The sequence below is a fragment of the Coregonus lavaretus genome (assembly GCF_964263955.1).
Source record: "Coregonus lavaretus genome assembly, chromosome: 38".
In the NCBI taxonomy this organism is placed as follows: Eukaryota; Metazoa; Chordata; class Actinopteri; order Salmoniformes; family Salmonidae; genus Coregonus; species Coregonus lavaretus.
The window spans coordinates 7,080,568-7,106,701 of record NC_140025.1 but is presented as its reverse complement, the minus strand read 5'-3'; the positions used below and the strand labels follow the sequence as shown (position 1 = coordinate 7,106,701).

The following is a 26,134-nucleotide window of genomic DNA, read 5'->3' as shown; positions in this document are numbered from 1 at the left end:
AGTGTTCTATTAGATACTTTGACATACAATATGAACAATACTACAGGTGTGAAACATGTTCAATTAAACGAATTTGAAAGGTGCACTAGCTGCATTGTATTCTATCTATTTCCTTTATGATGTAGGAAATATAAATGTTATATATTTTATATATTTTTTAGAAACAATAACAATTGCACATCTTGCCTTTACACTTTGTTATAAACATGCTCTTGTGCATTTACGGTAGTTGGTGTATGTTGAAGGGCAGCGGGACACTATTTGGGAGGTTGGGTTCACTTTAACAGATAGCAGAGACGTCACACGAGGCCCATCCTCTCGGCGTATTGAGTTCGGAGTTACCTTCTAGGAGAAATGGCCTGAACTAGGGTGTGGTTGTGGATCGGAATATTTGCACGAGTCTTTAAGGATATTACTTATGGTATATCATCTGTATCATGCATGCATAGGATAACAACGGAATAAGCTGTATTGTAAGCAATGCAGAAAGCGTTCGATTTCAGACTGAGAGACACAACTGCCACCGCCGAACCTGCGTAGTCATAGTTGAAAGAATAGGAACACCGACCGGTGACTTTTGCAGGTAAGATTGATGAGAAGAACATGGGCGTCCAAGCTCATATTCTCCAAGTTAAAGAGAAACTGCGCTAATTCACATTTTTGACGATTTTTTAAAATTTTATTGCGAATCTACAATATTATGATTTAAGTGCGCTGTTTACCACTGCGTAAAGTAAACGTTGTACTTTTATGTCTTCAATTTGATGTGAAATGTTCATTATTTGACAGTGAAACATGCGTTTCGTTCATACTTCCGCATTGGACGGTGAAATGTATTTTTGTACCGGTTTCACCGGTTCTTCTGATATGACATACCCACTCACGAGCAACATGAGTTCTTAGGTTGTAACAATGTTACTATATTTGTTACACACCGTGTGCAACTTGTTGATAGCCTAAACTTTATTGTAGCCAATTCTAGCCATGCTAAACATATTTACTGTATAGCATAGTGTTTCAATATGCTTTGTGTTGTAGTCACGTCAGACAAAGATATATAGTTAAGCAAACTTTACTATGCATATTGTTAACCAGCACATCAAGTACATGAAGTCAGTAAGTAACAAGTGGTTTCTGTTTCCTGTGTAACATCAATATGAGTAACATCAATATTGCTACACATAGACTGTATGTTTTCGATAATCAATGAAGCCTACTGTTAAAGTTACAGGAAACATGAATCTAACTTCCTGTCTTCCAGAGATGGCCGCAGACGACAAAGTGTTCATCCTGTCGGATGATGAAGAAGATCAGAAGAGGAAGTACGTCCTGGACGAACCCTTCAACACTCTTTCCCTGGAGCTTCAGAACGACCGAGAGCCAGGCTCCACTTCAGTGTCTGCTGCAGCATCAGCCACACAGTCTGCTCCAGAGACACCCATGGCCTCACCACTGAAAGACCTAGGCTGCTGTGAGAGGATGTGCCTTAGAGTCAACTCCCAGCTCCTCACCTCCAAGATCTTCTACTTCTTCTTCTATGCAGCCTACGGTTCCCTGCACCCACTCCTAGCCGTCTACTACAAGCAGCTAGGGATGTCGCCAAGCCGTAGTGGACTGTTGGTTGGGATCCGGTACTTTATAGAGTTCTGCAGTGCGCCATTCTGGGGAGTGGTGGCCGATCGTTTTAAGAAAGGGAAGCCATTGTTGCTTTTCTCTGTGCTGTGTTGGTTGGTGTTCAACTGTGGCATCGGCTTTGTCAAACCAGCTGCCATGATCTGTAAGGAGAAGGTGGGCGTCACCACTGTGGCCCCACCAATACTGCCCTTGACGACTATGACACCAATTAACGGCTCGCTACCGGACGTTTCCACCAATCTCACGAGGAGAAGTCGTCGGGATTTATTTCGAGGTTACTTTCCTAGCTTCCCTTTTGTTTTGAATGGCCTTGATTCTGGCTATAGCGTACGCCGCAGGTATAGGAGAGGTGCTGATGGCAATAGCACCCAATCCACAGTGGTGCCTTACAAGCAGAATAAAACAACAACCACTCGCACCCCCACCCGTGCCCAACCCAGTGTGGTGCCTAATGAGCAAGCCAATACCACTCAGCTTTTACCGAATACCACAACTATGCCACTGACCACTAAAAACCCCACCCATGTCCCTACCCATACCCCCACGACCAATTCCACATTGGTGCCTCACGAGCAGGGCAATACCACTCAAGCTACACCAAATACTACAACAACAACTATGGCAACCACTACCACCACCCCTGCCCCCACCCAACCCAAAGAGTACATCATTGAGTACAACGAGGATCAGGTCGAGAGCATCTTTCTCCTGATCCTCTTGGTCATCATCGTGGGGGAGTTCTTCAGCGCGCCGGCGGTCACCATTGTGGACACGGTGACGTTACAGTACCTGGGGAAGCACCGGGACCGCTATGGCCTGCAGAGAATGTGGGGGTCCCTTGGCTGGGGCGTGACCATGCTGCTAGTGGGTATCTGGATAGACCACACCCACCTGACGCTGCTCATCGATGGCGTAGTCGGCTGCATCCTGCCCGAGTATAAGAACTATCAGGTAATGTATGACATTGAAAATGTGACAAATAATAAGCAATGAGGCTCGCTAAGGGCGACATAGTTGATACGTAAATAGAAATATAGTTCATTAATTTGTTCATTTATTCACTCATTCATACATTCACTCATTCTCTCTTTCATTAATTCCTTCCCCAGGTGGCCTTCATAGTGTTTGGAGTGATGATGGGTCTGGCTCTGGTGGTAGCAACACAATTCTACTTTGACCGGTAATAGGGGCAGAAACAATTTAAATTATGTTTGAAACCCCACCTTTTTAGCTTTATCTTAAATCAATGATTTTGTTATTTTACACTTCCTTTTTGTTTTGTTCTTTTATTCATCTATTTTATAGAATTGCTGTTTGTTTTTATTATCTTTCATTTAATTATTTTAATGTAAAGTGTGTGGTGATTTTAAATGATCTTTAAATGAAGTTGGATTTGATTTGACAGTGGGGACTACAGACAGGATGTGCCTCAGAGGCCCCAAGAGGTAGAGATACCGCAGGTAAATCAACTGGAAAATTAAAACTCATACTAACTGGAAATAGTATTTCTAATTTCTTTAGTAAATACTGCTTTAATATATATTTTTTTATGATCATATTTTATTTGTTTTACACCTTTTTCACACAGGTTGACGGGAACGTGGCATCTCCAGAGGGGAGCGAGAGCTCCACCTCAGACCAGACCCCCATCACCCCAGAGTCCACCACCACCGAACAGCCTTTCTACTACAGTGACCTCCTCAGGCTGCTGTGTAGTGTTCAGTACAGCACGGTGCTGTTCGTGGCCTGGTTCATGGGCTTCGGTTACGGCTTTGTGTTCACCTTCCTGTATTGGCATCTAGAGGACCTGAAGGGGACCACCACGCTGTTTGGTGTGTGTTCGGTTCTGAGTCATGTGTCGGAGCTGGCTGCTTACTTCACCAGTCATAAGTTTATCGAACTGGTGGGACACATCAGGTAAGGATGGGGTTCTTGGTGGTGTTCTTGTTTTTGGGAGGGTGGTGGTGGAAGGGATATTGCATTATCCATCAATCTTCTAAAAAAAATATTTTACCAAAAACAGCAGCAACAACAACAACCGAAGCACACAGTATTTTCTGAAACTGAGGATTTCCACATTTGCTATCCCGTTTCACCACAACTAGACCTGCCGCATGTAAACAATCGTGTTCATTTAGAGTGCCTCTTGAACGTCACACAGACCTTGAGCGTATACTATAGTCAGACAAACAGACAGACCTAGCACAGAGCAGGGACATTTGAGAGTGTGGTGTTATGTTTAAGGAGAGAGGCCCATCCCTCTGGCAGCTCTGTGTGACCTATGTCATTTTGACGCACAATTTTGAAACATTCTTCTCTAACATCTTGGGTGGTTATAACCCCGCAAGTAATACATTTACCTATTAGTGCAAAGGTCTCAGGAAGAATTTGTGCCAGTGCTTTTTGCCTCACCAGTTCAATGGGCACTGTACGCAAAGAGTCATACTAACTATGCCTAGTAGGGCATCTCTTTAGACCTTGGATGAGTGTTCTGCGATGGAATCCTAATTAACGCAACAAAAGACGCTCTAAGCCTGAAAAGCCTATACATTCTATACATCACCCTATTTTATCTGTTTGCCTCTTCTTAATAACTTTTGCTCAGAGTACCTAACCTCTGAAAATCTCATCACTAATTTCTTTCTTTCCTCCCTGTTTTCCTAACTTAGGGTCTTGTACATTGGCTTGGCATGTAACACAGCACGCTACCTGTACATTTCTTACTTGGAGAATGCATGGATAGTTCTGCCTATGGAGGTCTTACAAGGTAAGAAAGAGCAGGTCAGACAGTGACATTACTTCCTGTTGACATCTGACTGAGGAAAGGTTCAAGTTTGAGTCTGTAGTTAAGGGTTGTGATATTGAGCCTCAGTAAAGTACATCTTAGGACAGGAATCTCTGTTATTTCAAGCAATCGCTACCTTATAAAACACCTTTTCCCATGCCAACTAAACAAGAATGGGATAAGATATCATTTTATAGGAATGTTAATATTGATTTAAAGTGAAAAGGCCATTAAAGTATCACATCAAAAACAATCATATTAAAAGACAGTATCACCAAAAGGAAATTGAATAAGGATATCCTGGTAATGTCATATGACTAGTGACCATGTTATCCCTGTTTGTCTTTCTGTGGTTACAGATGAGATATTATTTAAGAGCAGGTTGGATGGGTCTTGTCAAACACTGATTACATTGAGACACGATCACATGTATTTTTTTCTTTTTTTGTGGGAACACTTGGGAACAGACTTCCTAAATTAAACACATTTTTATTAAACACATTTTTAGTTGAATTCCTGGTGATTTTACAGTCTTTTTTTAACCAAAAACAATGCATAGTGCCAACTGTAGAGTTTGGTGGAGGAGGAATAATGGTCTTGGGCTGTTTTTCATGGTTCGGGCTAGGCCCCTTAGTTCCAGTGAAGGGAAATCTTAACGCTACAACATACAATGACATTCTAGACAATTCTGTGCTTCCAACTTTGTGGCAACAGTTTGGGTAAGGCCCTTTCCTGTTTCAGCATGACAATGCCCCCGTGCACAAAGCGAGGTCCATACAGAAATGGTTTGTCAAGATCGGTGTGGAAGAATTAGACTGGCCTGCACAGAGCCCTGACCTCAACCCCATCGAACACCTTTGGTATGAATTGGAACGCCGACTGCGAGCCAGGTCTACTCGTCCAACATCAGTGCCCGACCTCAGTAATGCTCTTGTGGCTGAATGGAAGCAAGTCCCCACAGTAATGTTCCAACATCTATTGGAAAGCCATTACAGAAGAGTGGAGGCTGTTATGGCAGCAAAGGGGGGACCAACTCCATATTAATGCCCATGATTTTGGAATGAGATGTTTGACAAGCAGGTGTCCACATACTTTTGGACATGTAGTGTATATAATGATTATCTTTATTTTGTTTACTAAAAACGCTTCATGACAATTTTTCTAGTAATAACTGATAATACGCTCAATAAATAAGTAAGAATAAGCTTGTTATTACTGGTCATAAGTGATAAGCACTGTTTGCTTTGGTGCTATAGATTCTTGCTGAGCTCTGTGTCTTAGGAGGGTTTTGCAGCCCACAAAGCAAAGTAAGATGACCATCACATGACTTCAGCATAAGGATTTGTATATCTATCTGACGTTTGAGTCTGTGGTCACGGAATGAGAAGTCTGACTGCCTGAATGATGATGAATGGAAGTCTAAGTGTCAACACCTCCTTATCCATAGGACTCAAATAAAAGAGGCGAGGTTTCCTGTTAGATTGTTTTTCAAATTTGTGCTAATATTACAAGACAGACTGCTTTTTCTTCTGTATGACATTAGTATCGAAAATAATGTATAACATTTAACATTTTTTGTCATTTTGCAGACACTCTCCAGAGACATTATCCAGAGCAACTTACAGGATCAATTAGGGTTGAGTGCCTTGCTCAAGGGCACAGATCTTTCACCTAGTCGGCTCTGGGCTACAAACCAGCAACCTTTCGGTTACTGGCCCAATGCCCTTAACTGCTAGAAACTACACCACAATGCCCTACTTTGAAGAATAGTATTTATCCTTATAAGCTGTGTAATGTTTAACACCTCCATCAATGTTTGTCCTCTGGCATCATTTACATTTTAGTCATTTAGCAGACACTCTTATCCAGAGTGACTTAGTCGTGAGTGTATACATTTTTGGACTTTTTTGTACTGGTCCCCCGTGGAAATCGAATCTACAACCCTGGCTTTGCAAGCGCCATGCTCTACCAACTGAGCAGCACACAGTATTTAAATGTTCTAACATTTGTTTTGTCTGTCTGTCTCTTTTGTAATGTAGGTGTGACCCATGCGTCGGTTTGGGCTGCCTGTATCTCCTACCTGAGTGCCGCGGTGCCCCCAGCTCTGAGGACCTCTGCCCAGGGTATCCTCCAGGGTCTACACTTGGGACTGGGACGGGGCTGTGGGGCCATGGTGGGGGGCGTCTTCGTCAACTACTTTGGTACGGATGCAACAACAACAGCCCCTTTTGACAGTCCCATTTGAGGAGTGAAATTTAGCAACTCCTGCCATATAGCCATGTTTTTATATGTTAACATGATTTTGAGAACCAATGAGTTATACTGTTTATTACATATTTATAAACTACATACTGTATCCACTAATAATGAACTGTTTAAAAATTATGTATAAACCATTCATAACCCCATTAAATGACACCTTAATATAAAGTGCTACTATTTGGTTTGTTCTGTATCTGTAACGTGCATCTTTCTTTTTCCAGGAGCTGCAGAGACCTTCAGAGGGATTGGAATGGCTTCCCTGGTTATACTCCTCATCTTCTCCTTCATTCAATGTCTGACCGGACAGAACGAGGAAAAGGGTGAGGGAGGGGAGAGCACCTCAGTCCATATTTATTTAATAAACCCTGCATCAGTGCACTGTTTTAGGAATTTGTTCTGTATAGAACCAAAAAGGGTTTAATGGATTGCTCCATATGTTGCACAAAAAATTGTCTTTATAGAACTGCAAAGCACCCTTATACTTAACAGTGTACCATACAATAATAACCTAAATTGTATTCCCCTCACTAGAGGACAGGATGCTAGCAGAGAACATTCCGGTTCCTTCCAGTCCGGTTCCCATCGCTACCATAGACTTGATGCAGAACCAGAGCCAGGTCAGAACTCTCTGAATTGTTGTGCTCATATGCTGCTTCTTTCAGCAAACCAGTTTCCCATTGTGGGACAATGAAGTGTACTATTAATACTACTAATTAATACTACTACTACCAGGTGGGTGTGACGGTGCCCCGCCCAGACCCTAGACCCCCGGCTAAGAAGACCAAGCACCAGGAGGAGCAGGAGGATGTTAACAGACCGGCCTGGGTGCTGAGTGGATCCCCCTGGGTCACCATAGCCTTCGCTGTCTGCCAGATCAGAGAGATGTACTGCATGACCAAGAATAGTCTACCCTCTGAGACACAGCCACTGCAGGTAGGATGATGAATGATAGTCCTCTTATAAAGATGTGTAAAATCTCAATGAGAACTCTTGTCCTCAGATGTGCGAATCGAAAGTTTATGAATTTCAAGCCAATTCATGTTTAAAAAATGTATAACCTTTAAAATATTTTATTTCAATGGGATTTATGTTTATGTCATATGATTAACAGTGACAATATGTGAATGATTTTTCCCACGCCTTCCTGTGAACTAAAGAAAGGTGAGGCCGTGTTTGTTCTTTGTGTGCACTGTAGAGGTGAATTCGACAGTGGTGAATGTGGTCAAATGTCCTATGTGCCTGTGTTTGGTCTCCTAGTTTAGTGCATGGTTTGGTTATATCTTTAGTGTATCCAAAACATTTTGTCATGATGGATTAGCCAATTATGTTATATTATCTTGTCTGTTGCCAGGAGCAAAATGATCAGAACTCTTCTGAATACCAGGCAGTGGAGACTGAACACAGCACAGAGCAACAGGAGTTCCCACACCACCATAACGGTTCCCCCAGCAGCGTACCTAGCAAGGCCCACCCCGCAGAGCACCCAGAATCCCAGCCCTCTTCCCTACCAGACCAGGGGAACTCTGTGGAGCACCCTGCCTTTTTACCTGTTAACTTTGAGGCTTCACATCAACTGTCTAGTACAAACCCTTTCCGGCAGTAGATTAAAGGCTTGAGTTGTTGAGTTTAGAAACGGAGCAGGTACTTAGTAGCGAAAGGGTAAGGGGCAGTAAGTACTACTCAACATCGATGACTGTGCTGTAAAAAGTACCAAATGATAAGCTTTCTGTGTGTGTGTCATCTGACATTGTGTAAATAGAATTTGATCTAGAAAGGGTCAAAAGGGATTGTTGCCTTCTAGAATGTAATGTATTTATTTCATCTGTCTTCCTGCACGAGCTTCTGACAATCATGTTATTATTTTGACTCTTGGGATGAAATTATATGTGTATACAATAAAAATTTATTTGTAGAGAAATCATTAACTTTCACTGCTTTTCTGGTGTTTCAATTATATTATAGCTGTCTATTCTTGCATGTTTTTAAAATTCCAAGAGTAGACACTTGGTGGCAGTAGTGTACCGTATTCAAGGACTAACCCTAAGCGTGTGTGTTGTGTGGAGGTTGAGGTCAGGGTGTGTTTGCTTTTGCTGCTGATGGGAGTGTATGGGAGGACAGTAATAGTGTTCTCCTCAGAAACTACACCACAATGCCATCTGCAACTTCCTTTGTCTCGGCAGAGAATAAGCTAATATCGGTGTTGATGGAAAAAGATGAACGAAATTAATTAATTGGACTGTTTCCCCCGAATCGTCTTTGTTTTGAACACAGCAAATAATGTCCTTCATTATTAGTGTAGGCCTACTCTAAATAAAGTGATTATACTACAAGTCTCAAGAGACAAGACTGACCGTGGCAGCTGTCTTATCCAATATTGTTAAGCCTGTTGTCTACATCTAAGGAATTAATCATTTGTACATTTTACCTTAAGGTTTTTCCATCAGCTGCACTCTATGAATCAGTTCATTTGAAAGTACTCTATGAATCAGTTCATTTGAAAGTACTCTATGAATCAGTTCATTTCAAAGTACTCTATGAATCAGTTCATTTCAAAGTACTCTATGAATCAGTTCATTTCAAAGTACTCTATAAATCGGTTCATTTCAAAGTCTAATAAAAAATGATGACATTCCCCTGTTCCTCAACGATCTTATTGAGGCATCACAAGTATAATACTTGTTTACTCTTGACCACACAGACTCGCACATACATTAGTCCGCTGCAATGCCTTATGGGTATGTATGGCTTTGCTGAAAGTGTTGAGTCATGGACTGGTCCTATTTATCCCTGTGGTGTGGACACTCCAACATGCTAGGACATGACAGGACCAGACAGCTGCCATGTTCAGTAGGGCATCATGGGATTGTTGTAGTACTGTAGCAGCATCCTTTTATTTATTTGCACAGTACACTGATAATGCTGCACTGATGAAATAGCTACACATGGTAATAATCATGCTGATCATTGGAATGATAGGTGTGATATTGTGTAGGCCTATGTGATATTTTAAAAACACTCCAGGATAGTACAACATGTGCTACATGCTATAGTGGAGAGGCAGTTAATTGATTATTGAAATATTCAGACTGTGTTGGTTTCTCTCTGGCTGTACCATTGATGCCCCCTCCCGCCGCTGAAGCTACACTGCCTCAACTCCTAGCCTTTCATCCGAAGCCAAATAGAGCGATTCAACATCCATCTCTACCATCAATTTAAATGTGTTGCTTGTTTTTAAGATTATTTTATTTAATGAAAAGCGCTATACAAGTTAAATAAATTATTATTTTTATTATTATTGTTATGTGTTTTGTGTATATTGTAGGCCTAGGACCTTTTGACAACATCTAGTAAATTAAAATGCCTGATGTCCAATGCATCTATACATAAGAGCACATACAGTCACCAGGGTCATCTTGTTAAGTTGATGGAAAACATTGTTTAAACGCAGTGAAAGAGATAGCCTAGGCCTACTAACTGAATGTGTCAAATTAGAGCACAGATTGTTGTTTCCCATTGCAAACAGTTTTGCTACGGTGTCTGTGTGCCCTACTGAGCACGACCCAGGATGTCCTGCAGAGTGAGAAAAAGTGCCTTGTATGACACAGTGAGAGGCTTTGTCTCTACCGTCATCAATACAACCATACATGACGCCTACAGGGCCAGCCTCTCCGTGGGCTGATCAGTACGGCCCACAGCCCACACCAGCCCCAGCCTTAGCCTGCAGGAGGCACAGCAGGGGAGCTCAGAGCCATGCTTACTCCCACCAATACCTTGTTGGGCTGCAAAGCCATAGGATCCAAGGAGCAAGGACAGTGTGGAAGAGTAGAATGACTCCCCAACCCACAGCCATTTAGGCCTAAGTAGTGGTTCATTGAGGTCTAAGCAGTTGATCTTTGACTTAACATTTCAGCACTTAAATAATTAGTACGTCAGTTTCTTGTCAAGTGCAGAGAGAGAGAAACGGACCCATCCCTTTGGATAAGTACTGTAAAGTACATATAAGGCAAACTAAGTTGCTGAGGTTTTGTGATTGAGTCAGGGACTTGTTTTGCGGGTGGGCGTGTGAGTGGGGGGATCCCTAATCCCTAGCGTCTGCAGTTGTTTTTCATGCCTGTTGGGTTGAGATCAAAAACTTAACGGCAATAATCATGCAAAATTGTCTGGCTTTCGCTTCAAAGAGAATATCAACATTAGTTTTACTCATTTTCTTGTTTGTATAGTTTGTTTCATCAGTTCTACTAGTTTTTATAAAGGGAACTGGGTTATATTTGATAGACTGAGGATACAATACAATGTCTCTGAAATAAATGATCATATTAAACTGTCATTTAAGAGCACAAGTCTAGATTTGGCATCTACGTGAGGTGATAGTTAGAAATGTCCCCCTGCGTTAGCAGATTGAGCTCCAACACCATCAGAGCTGGTGCACAGAAGGGGAAGATGGCGGAAGACCGCCAGAAGTGGAGAGCCTTTGTTGCTGCCCTATGAGCCAGCCCAGTCGTGATGGGGATAAGTGAGTGAGTGAGTACATTGGAGGATCATTTGACACACATTAGCATGGCTAGGGGTGGGTGGTGAGGGGGTCTCTGGAATCTGAGTGATCGTAGGCCCACCCACATGGGTAAAAACCCCTGGGTTTAGAAATGTAATCTCCTTTCATTATGACTCTGAGAAGCCCACAACGGACCCTGAGTGTGGGCCGATCAATCCTAGCCTGCCTCTGTGTTCGTCATTAGGTACTAGTTTGGCGCATCTGTGTTGTATCGACAGACCACTATTTACTGGGAAAACTCACAGTGAATTTTCAGCTGCTGCATTTATGAACATATAGCTGCACAAACAACATAGTGACATTGATTAAAAAATGTCCTGAAGATTATTGTACTAATACTACCACATCATTTCTAAGATTGCAGTACTTATCTATTTTTTTTCGGACAACCCCCACCCACACAAAAACACCCACACACATACTTCCGCCCACACACACAGCACACTCTGCCGCCCACACACACACTTCCGCCCACACTTAGCTCGCACACACATAAGACATAAGATGCTCATGGAGTCGAACACAAAAACACACACAAAGTAATGGGCTATACATTACATACTGCTTAGGGTTCACCTACAAATGTTATTTTTCACTCACTCACTAACACAAGTATGAAAGTAAACTATTCATTTTTATAGTGTAATAGTGTGAAATGCATAATGTCTTATAACGCCTGCATAATTGTTCATGTCTGTCAATATTGAATGTATCATATTCTAATTTATGCATAACAATTTCTGTGTTATTCATGTCCTTCATCTTAACCATTTTGAGACCAGGAAGCTTCCTTTGGTGTGTGGGGGGGTGTTATTACAGGGTAGGGTGAGGGGCTGACAAGCTCACACGTGCATGGGTGTCGGTGAAACGTGTTTGTAATTGGTACAACAGTGAAAATGTACAGAACACTTTTAAAAAGAACACTTATAGAAATCTGAAATACAGTACCGATAAAACTATTAGAGGCAAATGGAAAATATATATGTTATCTCATCTCTGAATGTGGACATATTCAATGGAAAATATATATGTTATCTCATCTCTAAAAGTGGACATATTCAATGGAAAATATATATGTTATCTCATCTTTAAAGTGGACATATTTCATGGAAAATGTAGCCCTGTAACAGGATGCATGGCAGCAATGCCGGGTGTATTCAGAGAGAGAGAGAGTGTGTGTGTGTGTGTGTGTGTGTGTGTGTGTGTGTGTGTGTGTGTACGTGTGTGTGCATGTGTGTGTATGTGTGTGCATGCTGCGTGGGCTGTGGCAGGTCAGAGCCGTCCACAGACAGGATTAAAGGAGTGGGTGTGCTGCTGGAAACTATCTGTTCTGAACTTACCTGTTCCCTGTTACCCTGGCCCTGCCTGGCTGTGTGGAAAACACATCATTAAAACCACACAACAGCTGCTCCTCTACTCTATCTGTGTCCCAAATGGCAACCTATTCCATATTCCCCATAGGGCTCTGGTCAAACGTAGTGCACTATATGGGGAATAGGGTGCCATTTGGGACGTATAATCTGACTCAATTACCTATCCTCATCATTAATCTTCTTCATAAAAGATAATGTAGTAAAGTACTGTAAATAGTATCTAGTCGGCTCTTTTCTCTGTTCTCTGGTCTCATAGCTTCACAAGGACGGGAAATACAGTGTATGCTCCTCTACTCAATTATCCTGATAATTCATATTCTTGGTTTAAAAAATGTAGCAGCTAAAGTAGTAGCCTAGCTCTGTAAATAGATACTCAGAATTATATTTTTTTGCAGCTGAAAAAAGTAGCTCTGCAAATATAGATAGTAGTTAGTTAGTGTACCATGCTTCTGAGTCTCTTTTCTCATGACTACAAGAAATGTGCGCTGAGAGTTTGTTCAGGAGCAGTGTGTGTAGATTCTAGATATTCTAGATCTATTTTCCAGGATAAAAACAAAGGCTCATCATCTCCCTAAGGCTGTACTGTGTGCTGTGGCTGCATGGCCTACTTGCCAGAAATAGCTAATTGATACAGAAGCAGATTGAGTTATTTTAACAGTAAGCAGGAAGCTTTCTGTTGTGTCTCTAGAGAGAATAAGCCTTCCTCCTTTCTATAATTTTTGATAATAATGTGAAAATAAGAGTTCATATTCGCATGACAGTGAAGGACACAGAATGAACATCTTATTATGTGAGTTGATTATGTGTATTGTAGACAGTCCACGCCCAATGTGAAATGGGCAATGCACACGTCTGAGAGTATATTTGGAAAGGGAGGAAAAAGGGCTGGTGCCAGCCGAAGATTTGTGTGGGTGTGTGTAAGTCCTTAGAGAAGGGTTTGTGGTTCCCATGCACACATAGGACAAAGTCCCCCTTCTCTCTCTGCCTATATTCCCCCTCACTGCCTCAATTCGGAGAGTAATCTGCTGGGTAAGACACAAGGAGACACTTAAGTGTCATGGCAAGAGACTGAAAATAAATGTTTGCATAGAAACACTAATTTGCATATACTAAAGTGTTTTATCCAAAGAGTGAAGAAATTAAAAGATCAAAGAACATAATTACATCATAGATGATTTGAGCCAATCCTTATTAGTCTATCTGAATGTCAATAGTTTCACTTCTGTACAGTCATATAGCCTATAGGACGTTTTAGGGTCTACTCTACTCGACTCACACAGTCCCAGTTGACCGACGCTGCCTGCCTCTGCCGCTGCTGAGATATGGTGCTTGGTATTCCATGCAGAAGCCTCCCACGCCCCTGTCCGCCCACGCCAGGATTTGCGTCACGCAGGCGCGTGGGAGTGAGCACTGTAGCAACCGCGGAATATCCCAATTGCAATAGCCGGGGAGGAGGGGGTAGGGTAGCAAGCAGGCAGCTAACACTCATCTAGTCTAGAGACGTTCAACACAATCGTATTTCTATTCAAGGAGGCGAAGAAGGGAAGGTAAACGTTGTCGAAGAACGCGAGGACTTTTTAGGCCAGAGAGCGCGTTTATTAGGAAATTAGAGCGCGTCTTTGGGATCTACGGATTTTTGTAAACAGTTTCTTCAGTTACAGTTTATGGCAGTTCAGGCTTAACTGTAGCTGATACATTGTAACAACTAGAAAAAGGAAACGAAAGGGGACCAACGTTCACCAGGTATGTAACAATTAAAATACATCGTTGGAAGAAGTTATTGGGCTATGACAATAATGTAACAAGTTGTAGCCTTGATACAATGTTGCAGCACTGTTCTATTATTGCCGACAATTGGTGTTTTTACTCATCTTCCTGATGTGGATTTACTTGCAAGACCGGTTTTGAGTTACATTGAATCTGGTGCTGTTTTACTGCATTTTGCATTTACCTTTTTACTTTTTGTGTGTTTTAAAACGAATGTATTTTATTTTCTATTTAGCTTGGTTGATTTGTGCAAATATTCCATGATCATATTGACTTGCTTTGCCTATGTGATTGTGATGTCTTGAGTGCCTCTTGATTTGCACTGTTCTGTGGAAGGTTGTGTTTAATCAAGTTGCTTTGCATTTTGCCCTGAGGTTTTGACAGCAGTGGTTATAAAGTAGTTGTAGGACTGCAAGTGCAGACCTATCATGAACTGAGGAATAGTGGATTAGCAGGTGGTGTTTGTGCAGTTGTTTGCAAACACTCTCTGAATGCACATTGATGATAAACAATCAAATTATATTATTCACATAACTAAAGGTCGTTCAGCAATATTGAATTATTTGTGACATAGTCCTCTAACTTGCAAGAAATGGGTAGTTAACAATCCCATGGCTAAAGCAAGTGGAGCCTGTGTGTGTGAGAGAGAGAGGCCAGCAACACATGCTGCAAAGGAGGAGTGTGCCATGTGGTCCCATCAGCAACTAACAGGACTCTAACTGCTAACTGCCACTCTTCCTTCTGCAGCCCTAGTACTGCAGAACTTACAAAGGAAACTCAGACAGAGTGGAGGGAGTGCCTCTTCCTCTCTCAGTCAGTCAGCCAGTCAGTCAGTCACACACACAAACACACACACACACACACACATACACACACATAGACAGACACACACACACCCCCACACCCCAAAACACACGCATGCACACACACACACACCAACACTCTCTGGTCGGGCAGAACCTCTTGCCTAACCCGTCTTGTGTTCTCTCTCCCAGGCATGGCGGCGGCGTTGCCCAGAACTCTGGGGGAGCTGCAGCTCTACCGAATCCTCCAGAGGGCCAACCTGCTGTATTACTACGAGGCCTTCATCCAGCAGGGAGGAGACGACGTGCAGCAGCTCTGTGAGGCCGGGGAGGAGGAATTCCTAGAGATTATGGCTTTGGTGGGCATGGCCAGCAAGCCCCTGCACGTCCGGAGGCTCCAGAAATCCCTGCGAGACTGGGTCACCAATCCAACGTTGTTTAATCAGCCCCTGACATCTGTACCGGTGTGTAGTATACCAGTCTATAAGTTACCCGAGGGGTCACCTACACCAGTCAGCGCGGAGCGAGGGGGTAACAGCAGCGCCCGTGGCGAGACCCATGGCAAGGTACCCAAAATCATGGCTGCGACATGTCTGGAACCAGGAAAGCTGGAAGTGGCCAAGGACAGAGTGTCAGGGGGATCTCCGCTGCAGAGCGGCAGCGAGGGGCGCTTCTGGTCGGGTCACAGTAACGACAGCGAACAGAGCCTCTCTCCGTCCGACCGGGGGTCTCCGTCATCCCCCCGAGAGGGTCTGGAGGCACTTGACGCTGCAGCTTTGCAGTCTGTCCTGGAGTGTGTGGACCGGATGACCCCGGCCCTGCCAAAGAGCGACCCCGCGGAGGTCAAAGAGCAGCTGAAGACCAATAAGAAACTTGCCAAGATGATTAGCCACATCTTTGATATGAGTGATGATGATCCAAGGAGAGAGGAGGAGATCAGGAAGTATAGCGCCATCTACGGACGCTTCGACTCGAAGAGGAGGGACGGCAAACAACTGACGCTTCATGAGGTAGGGATAAGAGATGGGATCCTTTTGCAGTACTAGGCTAGTATGCTCAGTGGCAGTGCAATACTAGTGACAAACCTCAGTTCCACAAATAAGAGGCGAAAACTACAAAAGGTAAATCACCTGAAGAAAATGTGTGTGCTTGCTTCAGCTGTCTAAAAGTAGGTCGGTAGTGGTAGAAGTTACAACTGAAGAGTTCACTGACAGAATTGTGTATCTCCAGTTATAGTTGACAACATGACTTATTATCATCTGTGTTCTGTCTTTCAGCTGACAGTGAACGAAGCAGCAGCCCAGCTGTGTATGAGAGACATGGTACTACTGACCCGTAGAGACGAGCTGTTTGGTCTGGCCAGGCAGATCTCCAGAGAGGTGACCTACAAATACACCTACAGGACCAGCAAGTAAGAGCCACTGCACCTCACGCAACCTTGCTTGTTAGAGTTAGTAATGCTAAAGGAAGTTGGTAAGCATGGGTGACTTATTTACATGCTAAATACATTTTCTCCTCATGGTTATTACTATGTAACGAATGACTGTAATGTGTTCAATTTTACGGAGACATATTTTTAAGTTATGTAAATTATCGTATGGTATCATTAATGTAATGTTCAGACTATGCTTTCCATATCTTTCAATGTTTCTTTGCAAACAAACTGAAGATAATGTATTGTCTTCTCCACTCTAGGTCTCGCTGCGGAGACAGAGATGAGCCGTCTCCTAAAAGAATAAAGACAGAGGAGAACTTCTTTGACATCCAGGAGGCTCTGCAGGCCATCCACATGAGACAGGGCATACTGAGGGAACAGCTAGCCTGCGCCAAGTCCAAAGGAGAGGAGATAGTTGGGAGAAACCTTCAGGTAACATGCTTGAAAAGTGGATTATAATATGTGAACATTACAGGAGACACGTTTATTTGACACTGTCATTTTTGGAGGCAGGTTTTTGACACTACAACGTTACGTTAATGTAGCTAGCAGAAAAGAGTAGGAGCAGTTGCTAACGAACTGTAAATGTATTGTGTTTTAACAGGTGCAGTTGGACCGTCTGTTAGCCAGACAGATGGAGATCCTCCATGAGGCGGCGGTACAGGAGAGGTTACATGCTCTGGACTGGAGGATACCTGCAGGGGCTTTGAAGTACCTCAGTGAGCCTCCAGGCAGCAACGGCACGTCGGTAGACAAAAGCACAGAGCACCAAGGTAATGATACTGTCTGTCTTCTGCAACTCTCTTTGTAGTATGCTCCTACATGAGTGTTATACTCATGCTCCAAATTCACAGCTCTGGGAACCACCATTTCCAGCCTTCAAATCTTATCTTATAAGTCAGGGAATCAGTTGATATCTTTTTTTCACACTTCTCAAAGTGAGGAGGAATCATAACTGTATTAAGCCTTAGCCATCCCTCAGGGACTCATCCCATTTTCATCCTTTTCTCACTCATCCTTTTCTCTCTCTCACGGCCCATGCTCCTGACAGCTCATTATATTCATGTTACCCATAATTATCCTCTCTCTGCTCCTGTCATTAACTCTCCCACGCCTGTTTACCTCCTCCGCCATGTTGCTGCCCAGGGGCGTCCCTCTCTCTCTCTCTCTCTCTCTCTCTCTCTCTCTCTCTCTCTCTCTCTCTCTCTCTCTCTCTCTCTCTCTCTCTCTCTCTCTCTCTCTCTATCTCTCTCTCTCTCTCTCTCTCTCTCTCATCCTGTCTCCTTCATAAGCTATTAAAAGCATCTTATTCAAGTTGAATAAGAAGAAGAGTATAAAAGTTTTTTTGGCACCGAGTGGCGTATAAACTTGGGCCCACAGCAAAATGTGCATCAGATCTCTCAAGATTTTGAGAGGCAGAATGTTAATGTCGTTTTCTGTGTCATCTAAGCAGCTTCTTGAATGATACAGTAACAGCAGTGCCAATGGAATTTATCCTGTATTATGGCAGTGTGTATCCCAATGGTTTATTCATGCCCTAATGTTTGTTTGTCTGTGTGTTTATGTGTGTTTTCAGACGAGCGACCAATGAACTTGCGGGTGGCCAGTAAGAGTGTGGCAGAGGGGGAGCTTCCCCTGGGGAAGCAGCTAGCCAATGAGCTCAAACGTTACCATAACAACCATAACACAGATGAGGCCAAAACACCAGCAACAGGTACAGCACCACTCATGCAAATGTATGTTCACTCTTGAGTCACATATGTGTAATCGTGTATTCATATACATACACACTACAAACAGCGAGTATTAGTAAGGGTCTGTTGCACGCACATACCTGCCTACATTCAAGCTACAGTATGAGTGTATATGATCAGAAAATACATGGTATGTTTTATTCTGATTATATTTTCTTTGTGTTGCATTTTACCTTAGAGAATGGATCCTCACATCAAGCGGCCAACCACACTGACAGGAAGACCATCAAATCAGAAACAGAGGATTCCACATAGTGCCTCCCATCCTTTGTCTGTTTTCCCATCCGGTTTTAGTCATCATTTACACTATTTACAGTAAGCATCTATCTCAGTCAAATCAATGGATACTAAAGCAAGCACAGCCACAGTAGAGCCTTAACAACCAACGTTGCCTCAAAAATAGCATTTATTTTCTTTAATTTTGTCTAAGGTTTTTGCCAAAGCGTCTAGACTAGAGCATAGATTCAGTCTTGGGGAAAACTGAAATGGACAGGGATGTCCTTTCACAGGATACCTTTCATGCTGTAAAGGTCTTTATGTATTTATTGATCGATTGTACATTATGTTATTTAAGAATGATGGGTACGAAAAGTAGTCTTGAATGACCATCCTGATCTCCTGAGCTTACATTCTGTTTCGCTACATGAATTTGAATGAAGTTAAGTGAAACGAGAGCGCAGCGGTCAGGATGGTGGATCAGGCTATACGAAAAAGAACAACGAATAACATTTGTTGTATTCTTTTTACCCCAAGCTATTTTTGGCTTGTTGTGTTCGATTGGTGGGCAACTGATGTACTATAAAGAATACAGTAGGATTCTGTTTTAATCAGAGGTGAAAAGAAAGAGCTATCTGTAGAGGAGAAATTATAGTTTCGCTTCCTGCTAATGTATGTACTGTATGTATTTATGAGTGGTACTGTAAATTAAACTGAGGCTGCAGAATGTTTTGTGTATAGAACTCCAGTTAGAGTTCAGATCAGTGTTATGGGATAGGTCGGCCCAGGGACGGACTGGGACCAGAAATCGGCCTTGGCATTTTCTTACTTTGAGGCCCCAACACCGGCCCATTTCTATCCTCAAGGTCCCCATACCGGCCCATTTTTTCCATTGAGGCCCCCATTAATAGCCAGATCATGATAATTGTGCAACAAAAAAAAATGACCAGCCCTCCTGGCATTTGCCCAAATGCCAGATGGCCAGTCTGCCCCTGGGTTGGCCTAGACATGGGATGGGGCCTACAGTATGTCAATCAAATCAAGTTTCCTGGATGAGTCTGTCAAACACATGGTTGCTCGATCCTTTACTGTAAGAATTTACATTTGAACCTCAACACAACATTAATTGAGTTACACATTTTATTGAGTAGGGCCCCTGGTCTGTTATTAGGGCTGGGAATTGCCAAGGACCTCAAGATCCAATATTATCATGATACTTTGGTGCCGATACGATATGTATTGTGATTCGATACTGCAATTCTATTGCAATTCAATGTTCCAAACATATTGCTCACCATGTCTGCTGGAGAGGGTTAAGAGAGAGCCATGAAAAAAGGTGTTTTGATCAGTCATGTGAATAAAAGTGCTAAAAGCATGTTGGCTCACCATTTAAAAGGAAGATGGATAACAAGCTGTAGAAGGAATAATACTGGAGTTTTTGCACAGCTAACGAGCACAAAAATAATATTGCGATACAGCTAACGAGCACAAAAACAATATTGCGATATTGTGCAAGATAATGTTGCGATATATTGTCAAAAATAATATCCCGATATGTAACTGTATCGATTTTTACCCCTATCACTATCTGTTATATTGTTGCACTCCAGAAAGATGTGTTTTAATACATTTCTCACTGTAGGATTGACAGGGCCAATTCGGCCTGTAGTATTACAATAATATTAGCCTAATCCCAAAAGCAGGGTTTTGTCGGTGTAGTGTTGGTGTCAATCTCAATACAGTGTTTATGTGTGTAGAGCAAAAACCGAATAACTGTTGTTAGAGAAAACAAGTGTCTGGTATCATAAGATGTTAATGTTACTTAGCCTAGTAGTCTTAGATCCTACCAGTGTTTCAACTGTGACCACCAATGTATAATTCAAGATGTTCGTATGTTAGAGTTAGCTCTCAGATGGTTGTTTAATGTTGTGTTTCCAATGTGTAAATCTGTCTTGCTCTAGAGTCTGTTGGTATTTTTTGGGGTCCCCGCAGTCACAACAGTTTTGTAATTATAGTCTCTCTAGCTTATTAAGACTGCAACAAATGCAATACTTTTGTAAGTACTGTTTAAGTACTAAGTACATACTTTATGGGCCCACTGTCTGTTCTATTCTGTGCTAGGTTACTTCTCCTGTCCTCTGTACTGGTTTAGTTTAATCAGTGTCATATAATGTTCACAGACCAATGCATGTCCAGCAGTGTGATAGATAGTCAAGATGTTAATAGTACATTGATTCATGTTCTTATCACTGTTATCGTAAGTGATCGAGTTAGTCTAGGCTTGCCTACACAGTAGATATGCACCTGTTTTTTAAACACTAATATATTTTATTTGTTATACAGCACATAAACATAATTAAACTTTATTTTTTATGGTGGTTGTTTTTCTCATTCATGGTATTATATATATACGCCCCGTGTAGCTCAGTTGGTAGAGCATGGCGCTTGCAACGCCAGGGTTGTGGGTTCGATACCCATGGGGGGCCAGTATGAAAAATGTATGCACTCACTTAACTGTAAGTCGCTCTGGATAAGAGCGTCTGCTAAATGACTAAAATGTCAATGTAATGTCTGATCCAGAAAGAAGGAAAGTTATATTTTCAATGTTATCAGATTTAAAAAATATATTTTATATTCATCCATTATTATTATTATTATGTCCTGCGATAAAATAACAACATTTAGAAGAAAAAACGTTATTTTTTATTTTTTTTACAGTTAAAATGTTGTATGGCAGAGAACCTACGCTGGTATTTATAAGGTATACTGAGCGCAGACAGACAGACTGAATGTGGTCCAGTCAACACTTTCTCTTCTTAAAAAAGAAAGGGATGATGAACCGCTGTCTGGGGTAATGCATTTGCATCAGCGTCATATTAAAACATTCGGAAACTGCCCGATGACTCTCTCTGCTCACTCTGACGCAGGTCCTTTTCATACTTCACATCTCTCTCTTTCGCTCTCTCTCCTCCCTCTCCGCCTCTCTCATCTCGCTCTCTTTCTCACACACACACGCACAGATTTTCTCCTGAGATCAGGTCAACTCATCACTGAACACCCACACGTGTAGATCCCTCCCTCCCATCCTCCCAGTCTCAGCCCTGTGTGATGGCCTCCCTGCCAATGCAAGTCACTGATGTGTTGCCATGGCAATAGTGATTGTAGGCGGCGGCACCACAGGCAGTGGGAGGGAGCTCAGCCCTGCTGCTAAACTGCGTGGGTGTGATCTGGTGAACGCGACATCACCCCCGTTTAACAAAGCATGAAACTAACAATGTTTGAACAGAGGTGGGTATCAAGTGAATTATCCCCTCATATTCTACAATAGTGCAACTAATAAAGGATTAGTTAGTTATTTGTTTGTTTTTATTTTAACCGTTTTTATCAGATTGTAAAGTCCAGGAGGTTGCTTTGTTTAAAGGGATAGTTCAACCAAATTACAAAATGACACATTTGTTTCCTTACCCTGTAATCAGTCTACTGACAAGGTATGACAGCAAGCCATGCTTTGGTTTTATTTCAGCAGTGTTTCCCAAACTAGGGGTTGTGGCCCCATGTGGGGTCACCTAATTTGAAAATTAGGGTAGCGGGAGAAACTCTGAAATAAAATAAATTGGGCTTGGTTCATAGAACCGGGGTTACGCTAGATGCGTTGTAATAAACAGAGTGGTTTCTGTTTTCTTCCTACAAATGTGTTTCTATCTTTTGAACCGTTCACGCTACAAAATACTATTATCTTTCCCTCTACAATGCCCACAAACCAGAGTGGACAAGACCAGGCACTAAATCAGACTGGGGGAAAAAGAACATTATCAATGATAATGTTCTTTCCTACACAAAAGATCATGCAAAAGTATTGCCTGATGATCTTCTGAACTTCCCAATACCTTTCTGATGCATTTCAGTCACTTCAAGCCATACTTCCTTCAGATTGAAATACTGTCAAAAGTACTGTCAGACTGATTTGTCAGATTTAAATACTGTCAAAAGAACTGTCAGACTGATTTGTAATAGACTGTCATAGCCCAAATTAAAAACGTAAACATTGGCTGTTGATTACATCACTTTTTTCACATGGTGGGGTCGCATTTATTTATTTTTAATCCAAATTGGGTCACGGGCCAACATTGTTGGGAAACCCCTGGTTTACAGGGTAAGGAAACCAATATGTAATTTTGTAATTTGGGTGAACTATCCCATGACCTAATAGATGTTTTATTTTCTGCATGTATTCAGTTGTCAGTGCTGACCTGTGTTTGTCCTACTTTGCACCACCATTACAGTTTTTTGTGTATTTTTGTTTGTTTTTATGTTTCTATGAGAGAGCTTAGAGTTTGTGTAGAAGCTGGCATTTATGCTGTTTCACTCATTGGCTGCAATATACATGTTGTCCAGAAGGTGTCAGAATACAACCAAAAATGCTTTCATGAGCGAGATGAACGTTACAGTAAATAGAAAATAATTTCAAAGGAGGGGTTTTAAACTTATAGAAAGATACATTTTTCCTCTCCTCTCTGAGCAATAAGAGGGAGTAATGCAGTGGGATGGTAGGCGTACAGCTGCCTGCACTGTCAAAGCGGGGAAAGGTTTGAGAAAAATTGGCCCATTTTATGCTCAGATTCAGTTAACTTCAGTGAAAAGCAGCTTGACTTTCTCTACAAACAAATGGAAGAATGGATTGAACTGGGCCTACATTGTTTATTCTGGTCATTGTACAAATGTGTTATACGGTGGACACTATACAAATAATTCCTACTGAATTGTACTTAACTGCAGTATAGTATTATGTCTATTCATGTAAGCATTGTTAGTATGGACATTGGTATTGACCGTGACCTTTACCCTCCTGTGATGTCATTGCCCAGAGTCGGGGAAGTAAAACGGGACACTTCCTCATGTTAAGTTGGCTATATCTGTCACGACTTCAGCCGAGGCTGCCTCCCCTCCTTGTTCGGGCAGGTTTTGGCGTTCGGCGTCACCGGCTTACTAGCTACTGCCGATCCATTTATCATCACTCCATTTGTCTTGTCTTCAATCACACACACCTGGTACTTATTCCCTCATTAGTCATGGTATAAGTGTTCCCTCTGCTTCCTTTTTTTTGGGGGGGTAGATCAGCTTAATATTGCAGATAGATTGTAACTTCTATCAATGTAATTGTCTGCATCACTTCCAATCCCCCATGTTTTTATATATATACTCCCCTTTATTACTTTTCAACCCCGCCATCCTTTCCCTACTTGGGGTAAATTCCTTGTCTGTGTGGGTGATTGTTTATTGTGGAGGTTTGTGAAGCTCGGTGGAGCTCGTGTATTGTGTATCGACGGGAGTATTTTCCTGTGTGCCTTGTATTTTCCAGTGCGCCTGTTTTGTGCCCTGGAGTGTGTTTGACACATTTCTGCGTAAACCTGTATTTTGCGGATTAAAGCCTGTTATTCTGTGATTTACCCTTCTGCGCCTGAATTCTTCAACACCACCTCATCACAATATCGCTCTCAGTATTCTACCGTTTGTACATGGCTGCTGTACACCTTTATTTTCTAGTTTACAAGTAAAGGCAATTACCATTGAAACGTGTGGACATTCCTTTTCAAGTTACCACAAAATGCCACTCTGTCAACAAAACAAAGGAGGTGATCGTGGACTTCAGGAAACAGCAGAAGGTGCACCCCCCTATCCACATTGACAGGCCTGCAGTGGATAAGGTGGAAAGCTTCAAGTTCCTTGGCGTACACATCACTGACAAACTGAAATGGACCACCCACACAGACAGTGTGCTGAAGAAGGCGCAACAGAGCCTCTTCAACCTCAGGAGGCTAAAGAAATTTGGCTTGGCACCTAAAACCCTCACAAACTTTTACAGATGCACAATTGAGAGCATCCTGTCGGGCTGTATCACCGCCTGGTACGGCAACTGCACCACCCACAACCGCAAGGCTCTCCAGAGGGTGGTGCGGTCTGCACAACACGTTACCGGGGGCAAACTACGCGCCCTCCAGGACACCTACAGCACCCGACGTCACAGGAAGGCCAAAAAGATAATCAAGGACATCAACCACCCGAGCCACTGCCTGTTCACCCCACTATCATCCAGAAGGCGAGGTCAGTACAGGTGCATCAAAGCTGGGACCAAGAGACTGAAAAACAGCTTCTATCTCAAGGCCATCAGACTGTTAAACAGCCATCACTAGCACATTAGAGGCTGCTGCCTATAGACATAGACTAGAAATCACTGGCCACTTTAAGAAATGGAACACTAGCCACTTTAATAATGTTTACATATCTTGCATTACTCATCTCATATGTATATACTGTATTCTATACTATTCTACTGTATTTTAGTCCATCCCGCTCTGACATCGCTCGTCCATGTATGTATATATTCTTCATTCATTATTTACTTAGATTTGTGTGTATTGGGTATATGTTGTGAAATTGTTAGATATTACTCGTTAGATAGTACTGCACTGTTGGAGCTAGAAGCACAAGCATTTCGCTACACCCGCAATTACATCTGCTAAACATGTGTATGTGACCAATAAAATTTGATTTGATTTAGTTTAATGTCACATGATCAGTCAGACAGACATTACAGCAGAGAACTGACTACAGTTAACAGTATAACAAGTGAAGTAATTTCTGCTGATTTAAAAAAAATATATCATGCATGTCAATCACTCTCCTTGGCATGGCATCTAGATAATCTGTTTCATTGTAAGAATATGCTAATAGCATTTATTTAGAGGGACTACCCATTTGAGTGATATTAATTATTTGAGTGTGTATGGCTAGTTTTTTCATCATTACACACGTCAATAAAACATCACAGGAAAATCATAATGGTATTGGGTAAATGCAATTACCGGTAGCCTACAATTCAATAACAAAAAATGCTGGTGTGTGTAGGCTACACGCCAACTGCCTACAAATAACCTAACGTTGCCAGGCATAAAATAAACCCCTGAAACTATATAGATCCCCCACCTTCTGGTCTTGACGATATTATTATTTTTTTAACTGTGGGGGCAGTTTCTCTTCTGCACTGTTCCACCAATCCAGTAAATGTGGAGGAGGAGAGATAGTGTCCCCTTGTTAATATTCCGGATGGAAACAACTTCAGAGCGCAACCTAGCAAATAGTCTGGCACGGTGGACACGTCATAATACCCACGAAACCTAGCGGTAAAACCCGGTAATGTTCCCAATCGTTTGTTTCCCATTCATTTTTGCGTTTGGGATTTTAGAACTACTTCATATAAGGTCTGTGTTTCGTGTAGGTTTACCCAGGCGTGACGTTTTGATGGCCATGTAATTCTCTCTCGGACAAGGTGAGTTTTGTCAATATATTCACCTCAATTTAATTCAAAATGCTAATTAGCAACAGAGAAGACCTCAGCAAGAAGACTACAAATTCCTGCAGGAAGCTCCTGCACATCATCTCTAGTTGGCACTACCAGCTACCATTCACCAGCCCAATCCATTAATTTTTGTCCCCTTCCTTTATCTTAGCTAGCCACTGACTACACTTTAGTTAGCAGAGCAGTATATCAAAA

At 42.2% G+C, this 26,134-nt stretch overlaps 2 protein-coding genes across 2 annotated transcripts; both read left to right on the top strand.

The window, feature by feature from the left end:
- The first annotated feature begins 264 nt into the window (after positions 1–264).
- LOC311112284 (major facilitator superfamily domain-containing protein 6-A-like) lies at positions 265–9,314 on the top strand. Its single transcript, XM_084155339.1, has 11 exons — positions 265–583; positions 1,262–2,586; positions 2,745–2,815; positions 3,041–3,095; positions 3,224–3,552; positions 4,305–4,402; positions 6,460–6,621; positions 6,904–7,002; positions 7,214–7,299; positions 7,415–7,615; positions 8,034–9,314. Exons 2-11 carry the CDS (start codon positions 1,264–1,266, stop codon positions 8,283–8,285), a joined length of 2,676 nt encoding a protein of 891 aa, XP_084011465.1. The 5' UTR covers positions 265–583; positions 1,262–1,263; the 3' UTR covers positions 8,286–9,314.
- A 4,739-nt stretch (positions 9,315–14,053) lies between these two features.
- On the top strand, positions 14,054–19,311 carry LOC311112450 (NGFI-A-binding protein 1-like). Its single transcript, XM_084155584.1, has 7 exons — positions 14,054–14,350; positions 15,370–16,187; positions 16,455–16,588; positions 16,873–17,044; positions 17,217–17,385; positions 18,189–18,326; positions 18,545–19,311. Exons 2-7 carry the CDS (start codon positions 15,372–15,374, stop codon positions 18,619–18,621), a joined length of 1,506 nt encoding a protein of 501 aa, XP_084011710.1. The 5' UTR covers positions 14,054–14,350; positions 15,370–15,371; the 3' UTR covers positions 18,622–19,311.
- Positions 19,312–26,134: the final 6,823 nt, after the last annotated feature.

Excerpts from the sequence above, each read along its gene's own strand:
- LOC311112450 (XM_084155584.1), top strand. The coding sequence starts at position 15,372 with ATGGCGGCGGCGTTGCCCAGAACTCTGGGGGAGCTGCAGCTCTACCGA. Across the intron at positions 16,589-16,872 it reads TACACCTACAGGACCAGCAA|GTCTCGCTGCGGAGACAGAG; the intron begins GTAAGAGCCACT and ends TCTCCACTCTAG. Across the intron at positions 17,386-18,188 it reads CAAAAGCACAGAGCACCAAG|ACGAGCGACCAATGAACTTG; the intron begins GTAATGATACTG and ends GTGTGTTTTCAG.
- LOC311112284 (XM_084155339.1), top strand. The coding sequence starts at position 1,264 with ATGGCCGCAGACGACAAAGTGTTCATCCTGTCGGATGATGAAGAAGAT. Across the intron at positions 2,816-3,040 it reads ACACAATTCTACTTTGACCG|TGGGGACTACAGACAGGATG; the intron begins GTAATAGGGGCA and ends TTGATTTGACAG. Across the intron at positions 3,096-3,223 it reads AAGAGGTAGAGATACCGCAG|GTTGACGGGAACGTGGCATC; the intron begins GTAAATCAACTG and ends TTTTTCACACAG.